At 40.1% G+C, this 11,184-nt stretch overlaps 1 protein-coding gene across 2 annotated transcripts; it reads right to left on the bottom strand.

Annotated features, from left to right (window-relative positions):
* Window positions 1-7,745: 7,745 nt before the first annotated feature.
* Window positions 7,746-11,157, bottom strand: sri-5. Of its 2 annotated transcripts, NM_001026253.3 has the most exons (8): window positions 10,968-11,157; window positions 10,092-10,214; window positions 9,592-9,681; window positions 9,132-9,260; window positions 8,962-9,083; window positions 8,627-8,823; window positions 7,945-8,059; window positions 7,750-7,897 (listed from the first exon to the last, which is right to left on the bottom strand). In NM_001026253.3, exons 1-8 carry the CDS (start codon window positions 11,133-11,135, stop codon window positions 7,819-7,821), a joined length of 1,023 nt encoding a protein of 340 aa, NP_001021424.1. In that variant the 5' UTR covers window positions 11,136-11,157; the 3' UTR covers window positions 7,750-7,818. The 2 variants fall into 2 exon arrangements, with proteins under 2 accessions (NP_001021425.1, NP_001021424.1); NM_001026254.4 differs by lacking the exon at window positions 10,092-10,214 and having other exon boundaries at window positions 7,746-7,897; window positions 8,962-9,260; window positions 10,968-11,152.
* Window positions 11,158-11,184: the final 27 nt, after the last annotated feature.

Raw genomic sequence — 11,184 nt, 5'->3', positions numbered from 1 at the left:
GCCGATTTGTCGGAAATATCAGTTCTGCCGATTTGCCGATTTGCCGTGAGTTTCATTTCTGCCAATTTGCCGATTTGCCGGAAATTTTAAATGCCGGCAATTTGCCGATTTGTCGGAAATGTTCAATTCCGGCAATTTGCCGATTTGTCGGAAATGTTCAATTCCGGCAATTTGCCGATTTGTCGGAATTTTCAATTCCGACAATTTGCTGATTTGCCGGAAATTTTAAATGCCGGCAATTTGCCGATTTGCCGGAAGTTTCAATTCCGGCAATTTGTCGATTTGTCGGAAAAAATCGTAACTACAAACTACAGATTTTTGCGTACCGAAACTAAGTTTTTCTGCGAATTTTACAGAATTTTACAGACTACAAACTACAAAAAGTACAGTGGGACACTACAAACTACAGCTTTCGCGTGCTGAAATTCGTTTTCGATGATATTTTAAACATATTAAAACGGTTTTTAAAATGAAAAAAAAATGGTAAAGACTACAAACTACAACTTTTTCACTCTAAAATCAAGTTTTCAGTAATTTCCTGACACTTTGCAGGGGTAGGTATCGAATTTCAGATTTTTCGAATAAAATCTAAACAATTTTCCATAGAAACCCCCCATCAAAAGCTCACATTTTCAGAAAAATTCCAACTTTTTATGAGTTGGAGACGAAGAAAACTGGCGAAATGGGAAAAGGAAACAAAAAATGATTGAAAATTTTTTTTTTTAGAGACAAAACGTGGAATTACGAGAGAGAAATCTGTGGAATCGGGCTGGAAATTAGCACGTATTTTAAAGAAATTTTCCAAAATTTGACCTCAGAAATCCACAGGGAATTGGGAAAATATGAAAATATTTGAATTTTTTAATTTCGCGCCGTGGAAATTCAAAAAAAAATTTTCGCGCCCAAAAAATTCAAATTTTCAAACTTTCACCCCGTCTTAAAAGTGCAAATGAGTAATACGAGGTTGTGAAGGGAGACCTTTTTCCCATAACAGGAGACTGTGTGCTGACTAATAAAACTTTTTTTTTTTTTGGTGGTGCTAATGTTGAGTGGACGGAGAGAGTACTGTAGCTAGAAGAGACCACAGAATTGGTGGGGCCGCGCGCCAAAAGGTGTTGGTTGAGGCTCGCGACTACAAACTACAAAAACTTGCCGGAATTTAAACTTCCGGTAAATCGGAAAAGTGATGGAATTGAAAATTTCCGGCAGATTGGCAAATCGGCAATGTGGCGAAAATTTAAAAAAATTCCGACAAATCGGCAAATTGATGGAATTGAATTTTTCGGCAAATCGGCAAATTGCCGGAATTAAAAATTTCCGGCAAATCGGCAATTTACCAAAAATAGAAATTTCCGGCAAATCGGCAATTTGCCAATAATGACAATTTCTGGCAAATTGGCAAATTGCCGGAATTGAAAACTTCCGGCAAACCGGCAAACCGGCGAGTTTCCGATTTGCCGAACTTGCCGTGGTGGCCTTGAAAAAGCGAAACTCGACAAGCCTAGTTGTGTACTTTGTAGCATCTAGCCTCACTCAAAAATTTTTTAAAAATTGAAAAAAAAGTTTCTCCTGAAAAATTCACACTTTTTTGAAATTCTTTTAGAAATTTTCAGCGGTCATATATTGGAAAACTCAGAAATTTTCAGATTTTTCGTACTTTTAGCTACCGCGACCATGTGTCGATTTACGAAGCTTGTGTATTCCCCGAGAAGAAAAGCTTACAAATTGCCAGAATTGAAAATTTTCGGCGAATCGGCGAATTGCCGGAATTTGAAATTTCCGGCAAATTGTCGGAATTGAAAATTTCCGGCAAACCGGCAAACTGCCAGAATTCAAAATTTTAAGTTTATCGGCAAACTGCCGGAATTCAAAATTTTCAGCTTATCGGCAAATTGCCGGAATTGAAAATTTCAGGCAAACCGACAAATTGCCAGAATTGAAAGATTTCGGCAAATCGGCAAATTGGCAAATTGGCGGAATTGAAAATTTCTGGCAAATCGGCAGATTGCCGGAATTGAAAATTTCCGGCAAATTGGCGGAACTTGAAATTTCCGGCAAATCGGAAAATTGCCGGAGTTTGAAATTTCCGGTAAATCGGCAAATTGCCGGAATTGAAAATTTCCGGCAAAACGGTCAATTGCCGGAATTGAAAATTTCAGGCAAACCGACAAATTGCCAGAATTGAAAGATTTCGGCAAATCGGCGAATTGCAGGAATTGAAACTTCCGGCAAATCGGCAAAGTGCCGGAATTAGAAATTTCCGGCAAATTGGCGGAACTTGAAATTTCCGGCAAATCGGAAAATTGCCGGAGTTTGAAATTTCCGGTAAAACGGCAAATTGCCGGAATTGAAAATTTCCGGCAAAACGATCAATTGCCGGAATTGAAAATTTCCGGTAAACCGGCAAACTGCCAAAATCGACAATTTCCGGCAAATTGGCAAAGTGCCAGAATCGAAAATTTCCGGCAAATCAGCAAACCGGCAATTTTCCAATTTGCCGAACCTGCTTCACACCGCAATCTTTAATTTTCAGGCGAAATTTCCAGTCAAACTTAAGTGAAAACTGAAAATTGTCAATTTTGACAGCTGAAAAATTTCAGAAAAGAGCAAAAAAAAAGAACCGTCAAAAATTCCACATTTTCAAGAGAGTTTCACCTAGAAAATCCAGATTTTTCAACAACAAAAAAATCCTGACAGAGTAAAGTGCATTTCCAGGGCATTGTGGGTAAGTGTCACTTGGTGATGGAGCCCCCAGAGTGTAAAGTAAGAGAAAATTGTGGAATTTGGACGAAAACTCCTACGATTCCCTTCCCGTTTCAGCAGGCTCTCAGGCACCATCAAAAAAGTACCTTTGTGCTCACGGAGCCGCAGTTTCCCTCTATTCAGAAATTCATAAAAATGCGGAGAGAGCAAAAGGGAATAAGAAGAAGAAAGCGGCGGAGGGTTGTGGAAAAGTTTCAAGAGGTCAGGGCCCCCTTCAAGAAACTTCTGAAAAGATTTGATTTTCTATTCAGAGAGCAAGTTTTAGCACAAAAAAAGAGCCGGAGGTTAAAGAAAAGGGAGTAGCGATTTTTGATTGAGGCTGTGGGGCTTCCATGCAGGCGCCAAAACGGCAGCCGCGCCGACTTCCGCCTTCAATTCCGACAATTTGCCGATTTGCCGGAAATTTTCATTTTCCGTAATTTGCCGATTTGCCGGAAATTTTCATTTTCCGTAATTTGCCGATTTGCCGGAAATTTTCATTTTCCGTAATTTGCCGATTTGCCGGAAATTTTCATATGATTTTCATACAAACCGAATATTCGGCAAATTGTTTAATTTTCCAATTTTTTCAAAGAAAAAAAATTAAATGTCTAATTTTTTTTTATATTTTTAAGAATTTTTTAATGGGGTTTTGGCGGTTTTCAGAACAAAATTTAAAACATACCAAACTTTAAAAAAAATTATTTTTTTCAATTCCTTAATTTATCAGAGAAAATATTTCTGTTTTTTTTATATTTTTCAAAATTCAAAAATTTTCAAAAATTTTTTTTCGAAAACGTTAAATTAAAAAATTTTCAGAGACAACTTTTCGATATTCAGAAAAAATTCTAGTTTGTAGTAACGACTACAAACTACAATTATTTTTAGTTTGTAGTCACGCATTTTTCAAAAGTCAGAGTCCTGAAAAAAATGGACAAAAAAAAAGAGCAATGAAATTAATTTCAGCACGAGAAGCAAAAAAAAACGGCGTACTTCTTCTTCTTTCCCCCTTCCTGACATATTTTTTTTAGAGCAAGTAGAAAGTGAAGGAGAGGCTTATCCGAAATGCACAAAAAGCACATATTGCTGCTCGAAGAGCACAGGAAGTTTCAGTGGGGGGCTGAAGCGTGAAAAAAACGAGTTTGCAGGCATTTTCAGACGATTAAGCGTCTAATCTCAAAGGTAAAAGTGAAGAAAAAGTGGAAAATCGGGGAGCGCGGGGATTTAGAGATCAAGTGACCAGGAGGGGGTGGCTGAAAATAAGCTGAAAATGAGAGAATTTCAGATTAGTTTCCCTTTTCTCTGTTTCTTTTTTTCTCAAAAAAAAAACGAGATTTATGGGAAATCTGGAAACATCATGTGAGTTTGAGTACTACTCATGGATTTCTAAAAATGGCCCACACCTGTCATAAAAATCCTAATAATTGGTCTCTTCGCCCCAAGATTTACGAGCACCAGCTGGTAGTCAATTGGCGGGGCTACAAACTATAAAAGTTTTGTTAGCCTTGACTTAATAGCTGTGGAACAAATCGGCAAATTGGCAAATTGCCGGAATTGGAAATTTCCGGCAAATCGACAATTGCCGGAAAAAACGGCAGTTTTCCGAAAAGCATAGTGTTTCCGTCTTATGAAAAATCTTTCCAAAAATTTCCGGCAAATTGGCAATTTGCCAGAAATTAAAATTTTCGGCAAAACCGGCAATTAGCCGGCCAAAAAAATTGCCGAACGGCGCTCTCCGTTCACCTGCTCTACAAACAAACTACATTGGCCTTCAGATGAGCTTGACCCTGTAGTGGCTTGCACTACAAACTACACGTTGATCTAGGCCTCACAATCAGCCAAAAATTTAAAACAAGAGTAGGTCAAAATTGGGTTTTTCAGGAAAAAAACGAGAAATTTGGAAAATCTCTGTTTTCCGATATTCTCGACAATTGAAAAGCCTGCTCGAGTTTCAGCAAAAAAAAGTTTCAGCAAAAAAACCGGCATATCCCAATATTGCCAGAATTGAATATTTCCGGCAAACTGGCAAATTACTAGACTTGAAATTTCTGGCAAACCGGAAAAACGGCAAATTGCCCAAACTGAATATTTCCGGCAAAACGACACACCGGCCAATTGCCGGAATTGAATATTTCCGGCAAGCCGGAAAATTGCCGAAACTGAATATTTCCGGCAAACCGGCAAGACCGCAATTGCCGAAAAATTTTCGGCAAGTTGTGGTTTTGCGCTTTTTTTTTTTTGGAATTTTCAGAATTTCAATTTTAATCGGCAAAATTGTACACATTCTACGAGTGTTCCTACATCTATTTTGTGAAAAAGAGCAATTTCTATAGAAAATGAAGTTTGCCAATTTTCCGGAATTTTGGTTTTCGGTCAATTGCCGATTTTCCAGAACTTTTCAATTCCGGTAATTTGCCTGTTTTCCGATTTTGCCGGAAAGTTGAGAAAAACCAATTTGTTGATTTGCCCATTTGCAGCGCGTGCCTGACACACAAACTATAAAAGGTTTGTGGCCTGAACTCGTTAAGCTTCGGGTTTCGGACCAAAAACTACACCATGATTTTTGAAGCTGTGAAGCTGAAGAGCAGAAGAGCCTGCCCAGTGATGGCCTACAAACTACAAAAACTACAGACTACAACTGAAAAAAAATGCCAAAAATGTCTGAAACATTTTAAGGGGATTGGCACCAAGAAAAACGTCGAGCTTCTGTCAGAGGGTCCAAGTCACATACACACACATTCAAACTCTTTTCTCTTCTTTTTCCTTCTTTCTTTCTTCTTTCTCTTCTCAATTCTTTGTTGGCTTTTTTTGCAGAAATGTGATGTTGCTCTCCCTTTTCTCCCGGCTCCCAGGGACCTCTGAAACCTCTGAAACTTCTTCTTTTGTGTGTGAGGCCTGCGCCGCAGACAGTTAGACATTGTGATGGAGCACTGCAAGATGAGAGACGCAGAGAAAGTACATGGGAACGAGAGAGCAATGGGGGACAGACAGACAGACGGAAAGTGTGTATGGGGAGGCAATGGGGACTCTGGAAATTTAGTGAGTGCTGGGGTCGACTGACGATGAAACGAGGTTATAGGCGGAAGAGGCCGATGAGAACTTGGGGTTGAGGCTGAAGGAGCTTTTGTAGTTTGTAGTCTTTTCCTTTGACTACAAACTACAACGATTGTCGTTGGATGAGGCTCACAAATTTTGTAGTTTGTAGTCTTTTTCAGTTAGAACTTATATTGGTTGAGGCTGACGATAATTCTGTAGTTTCTAGCAGTGATGGCGATTCGGCAAATTTATTTTCCGGCAATTTGTCGACTAGCCGGACATTTTCAATTTTGCCAGATTGTCGGTTTACCGGTTCGCCGGAAATTTTCATTTTTGGCAACTTGCCAGTTTGCCGGACATTTTTAACTTCGGCAGATTGTTGGTTCGCCGAAATGCCGGAAAGTTTCAATTCCGGCATGGTGCCGGTTTGTCGGTTTGCCGGACATTTTTAATTTCGGCATATTACCGATTTGCCAAAATGCCGGAAATTTTCAGTTCCGGCAAACTATCGGTTTGCCGAGTTGCCGGAAATATTCATTTTTGCCAATTTGCCGACTTGCTGGAAATGTCAATTCCGACAAATTACCGGTGTGCCGGAAATTCGCAACTCCGGTAAATTGCTGATTTGCCGTAAATTGTCAATTCCGGCAATTTGCCGATTTGCCGGAAACTTACAATTCCGGCAATTTGCCGAATTGCCGTAAATTTACAATTCCGGCAATTTGCCAATTTGCCGAAACAGTTTGTCTTTGTTTGTTTGTTTTAGAAATAATTCAGACAAACCGCAATTTGTAGTTTGTAGTCTTCGTCTTACGAAATTTCAACATACACAATTCAAGACAACATTTAACGTCCGATTACACTGCAGTTCTCTGCGTCTCACCGACCCTTTGAATGTCCGAAAAGTCGAAGAAAATTGGGGAAAAAAGAAGAAAAGGCAGCAAAAAAAAAAGAAAGATGACTTGAAATTCACTCGTCCCTTCCCCAGCCTCATCCAGCCGCCTCTCACTATCTCCGCTCACCCATCTTGAAATTTTAGCATCTTTTTTCCGAAATTTTAGAGGGTTTTTCCAGGCTGGATCGGGGGATTTAGAGTGCTTTTTGGAACTTTTTTTGGGTGAATTTGATGGGAAATGGAGGACTTTTGGTTATAGTTCAATTAAACTGTGAATTTGCTTTGATTTTGAGTTAAAAAGTTAAATACTCGTCATGTAGAGCGACGCTTGCCGACTTGTCAGATATTTTTATTTTCGGCATTTTGCCGATTTGCCGGAAATTTTCAGTTTCGGCAATTTGTCGGTTTGCCGGAAATTTTCAGTTCTTGCGTTTTGTCAATTTGCCGGAAATTCCCAGTTCTGGCAATTTGCCGATTTGCCGTAAACTTTCAGTTCTAGCAAGTTGCTGATTTGCCGGAAATTCACAATTCCAGCAATTTGCCGATTTGCCGGAAATTTTAAGTTCATGCAATTTGCTGATTTGCCGGAAATACTTAGTTTCGGCAATTTGCCTATTTGCCAGATATTTTCAGTTCAGACAACTGGTTAATTTGCCGAAATTTTCAATTCCGGCAATTTGTCAATTTGCCAGATATTTTCAGTTCAGACAATTGGCCGATTTGCCGGAAATGTTCAGTTCTGGCCGTTTGCCGGTTTGCCGGAAATTTTCAATTCCGGCAATTTGCCCATTTGTCGGAAATTTTCAGTCCCGGCAATTTGCCGATTTGCCGGAACTTTTCAATTCCGGCAATTCGCCAGTTTGTCAGAAGCTTTCAGTTCCGACAATTTGCCGATTTTGCCGGAATAATCATTTGCCTCACATCCCTGGATCAAATGGTAATTGGACAACCTGACACTCGAATTTTGCCGTAATTTCAATTTCAACCGGAAAAAAACGAGTTTCAAATATTTTAATAGGCAAAGGTTAATTAAATTTTAAGTTTTTTGGGAAAAATATATTAAAATCAAAAATACAGACAGAAACTCCTTTTATATATGTGCATACATTTATTTAAATATTAAAAAAAAACATTTAAATCCCGAATTAAGACGGCGCGACCCTCGTAGACGACTGATACACATGCAAACTGGGCGGTGTAAAGGTCTCCGCAATTTTGTACGGTCTGAAAATAAAATTAATTGAGCTTTACAAGATTTGAAGCCAGCTAACATGATCAAAAGCTTCTCCAAAATTAATCTTTTGAATCTCCGGTTCGATAGAATAATTACAAGTGATGTAGCCATAGATTGAGCTGACATTAGGAAGAATAAATTTGTGGCGGATTCTGGAATTTGTGAATTTTTTTCCGTTTTCGACATGGAAGAGGTCTAATTAGGTCATGTAAATTTGGCCACGACCGGGGTCGATTTGCGGCGCGTTGCGTGTCGCGTCGCGGCTAGGTTTTTGTTGTAAAACTAAATGTATTTGTCCGTGAGGAGTACACAACTTTCCCACGTTCTGTCCGGCAGACGGTTGTCAATGGAGCGCGAAAAATGCAACGAGGAAGGCCAGAACCCCGTAATGTAAGAGTTCGTCGAATTAGGCCATTTGGATTCGGCCACGGCCGCGGCGTATTTGTTCGTGTGGAGTACACGACTTTCCCACGCGCTGTCCGGCAGGCGATTGCCAATGGAGCGCGAGAAATGCAACGGGAAAGGCACTTGGTGCCAATGTGTCTCATTTTGGTTTGATCTACAAAAAAGGCGGGAGAAGAGACGCAGAGTTCTCAACTGATTTTGCATGGTTAGGAGTGTGCTGACGGCATGTTTTTCTGGGGGAAAAATTTCCCGCATTTTTTGTAGATCAGACTCCTTATGGGGAGACCAAAATTTCAACTGTAAAAAAAAATTACGTTGATACTGCCACAAATCATAGTAAACCACTAGGAAAATCAAGTTGAACGGCGTAATAACGCATACAATAGGTACAACACACTGCATCACTAAATTAATCATTGCGTTCTTGTGCCCGGCGTAGGTCTGCGGTGATAGGTGAGGTTTGACCTTCTGCAGGATATATACGGTATGGAATCCGACATAGGCTCCAAATCTGGAAAATTGGGTTAACTATAGGCCTGAGAAACAAGTGAAAAAGTTTGATCTACAAGAATTGCGGGAACTTGGACGCAGACTCTTGGGCGCCAAAGTTCCCGCATTTTTTGTAGATCACGTGAAATTCCAGACTTACAACGTAAAAACCGAAATATAAACCATCGCAGAAAGGCCGACTGCAGTGGTCCACGGGTTGTCAAACGGATCGTACATGACGAATCCGCGGTGATCTAGGATGTGCAGGCAATTGGGCCAATTCTGGGTGTAGTTTGCAGTCTCTCTAGTTTGTAGTTTGTAGCGCCTCACCTTCTCCAGAATCCTAACTTGCTGCACGTGGCTCAGCTCTGATTTTAGCAAGCAAATCGCGGTGACAAATGGGAAAGTGTGACACGTTGCGATTACCAGATATTGGATTGACCGGCGTATTTTGAATTTCTGGGAGAATTATACGATTAGAATAAATAGTGGCTGCCCCATTACAGTTTGATCTACAAAAAATGCGGGAATTTTTAGTCCAAAAAATGTGACGTCAGCACGTCTCTACTCCCGCATTTTTGGTAGATCAAACCGGAATGGGACATACTGACATCACTATTAAATAATTAAATTAAGAAGAACACGTAATAGTGTCAGGCTGTCCGATTACAGTTTGATCTACGAAAAATGCGGGAATTTTTAGTCCAAAAAAAGGTGACGTCAGCACGTCTCTACTCCCGCATTTTTTTGTAGATCAAACCAAAATGTGACGTTCTGACATCACACGTACCGGATTGAAATTTGCGGCTGCATTGTGGCGGTAAATGAAGCATAACAGAAGGCTGGGAAGTTCAAAACTGAACTTGAAATAGCCGAACACCTGAAAAAAAACCCCATATTTATGGAAGAGAAACCTCTACCACGGCCACGCGCTTCTGACTTCCCTCATATTTTGAAATGGAAGAGTTTGCCAAACTCGGCCACGTTGAAAACTAAATGCACGTGGTGAGCACGCATTTAGTTTTCAACGTCAGGCTGTCCCATTACGGTTTGATCTACAAAAAAAGCGGAAATTTTCTGGTCGAAAAAATGTGACGTCAGCACGTTCCCGCATTTTTTGTAGATCAACGTAGATCAAGCCGAAATGGGACACTCTGACACCACGTGTATGTAAAATTGGATTGTCAATGGAGCGCACATAACATCATGAGGAAGGTCAGAAGCCCGTGCACGCGGTGTGCGTAAATCGACACACGGCCGTGGAAGAGGTTTCCCTCTTCCATCGCCTACCACAGTTTGGTGGCCGCTGAACAGCCGGTTCGTTTCTGCGAGATTATAGCCGCCCATCAGTGGAAATAAATAAAATCCCGGGCAGACCAGTGACATGTCTACTTCCACAAGAAATGCGATGAACTGGAAAGTTTTTTTTTTGGTCGAGGCTCAGAGACTACAAACTACAAAAGGCTATTAGCCTCAACCAACTTTTTGACTCAAACACACGGAGTTTATAATATTAGTTGAGGCTCAGAGATTGCCAAAACTGAAAAATTTCCGGCAAACCGGCAAATTGCCGGAATGGAAAATTTCCGGCAAATCAGCAAATTGCCGGAATTGAAATTTCCGGCGACTCGACAAATTGCCGGATTGAAAATTTCCGGCAAATCGGCAAACTGCCGGAATTGGAAAGTTCTGACAAATCGAAAAATTGCCGGAATTGAAATTTCCGGTAAATCGGTAAACCGGCAAAATGCCTAAAATTAAATTCCCGGCAAATCGGCAAATTGCCGGAACTTAAAATATCCGGCAAATCGGCAAATTGCCGGAATTGAAAATTTCCAGTAAACCGGCAAAGGGGTCATGTGTCGATTTACGCAGCTCGTGTACTCCCCGAGTACAAGTTTTTAGTTTCAGTTTTGGCGGTTTTTTGTCGGTTTTCGCTAATCAAACACAGTTTTTAAGTGAAAATTTTATATTTTTCAGCAGTTTTTAACCCAAAAACTGTATAAGTTAGTGACTTGACCGTTAAAAACAAAAAAAATTAGCCGCAAGTATCCAAAAATTTTAATGAAGAAAATAAAAAGAAGAATTTTCACCGGTCGCTTGTCCACCGGGAGTACACGAGCTTTTCTGTAGTTTGTAGTGCAGACTATAGACTACAAAAATCACCTGAAAATAAGCTAAACAATATCGAAATTTTGACTCTTTTGGTGTATAAAACCACACAAAATAAAAGCACAAGAAATTAATTGGCAATGAAAATAGTCCGATTAATTGCAGAGTCTTCATGTAATAATCCGGAGGCCCATACGGACAAATCCACGTGGCAGAGCCCATTTTTTTGGCTGGAAAAGCTGAAAAAATGAAGAAAAATCGCGAAAACCCG

The sequence above is a fragment of the Caenorhabditis elegans genome, chromosome I (assembly GCF_000002985.6).
Source record: "Caenorhabditis elegans chromosome I".
NCBI classification, from domain to species: domain Eukaryota; kingdom Metazoa; phylum Nematoda; class Chromadorea; order Rhabditida; family Rhabditidae; genus Caenorhabditis; species Caenorhabditis elegans.
This window is presented reverse-complemented; position numbering and strand designations above follow the sequence as displayed.

Coding starts and splice junctions, on each gene's coding strand:
- sri-5 (NM_001026253.3), bottom strand. CDS start 11,135: ATGGGCTCTGCCACGTGGATTTGTCCGTATGGGCCTCCGGATTATTAC. Junction 9,084..9,131: donor AAGTTAGGATTCTGGAGAAG/GTGAGGCGCTAC, acceptor AACTACACCCAG/AATTGGCCCAATTGCCTGCA. Junction 7,898..7,944: donor TTGGAGAAGCTTTTGATCAT/GTTAGCTGGCTT, acceptor TTTTATTTTCAG/ACCGTACAAAATTGCGGAGA.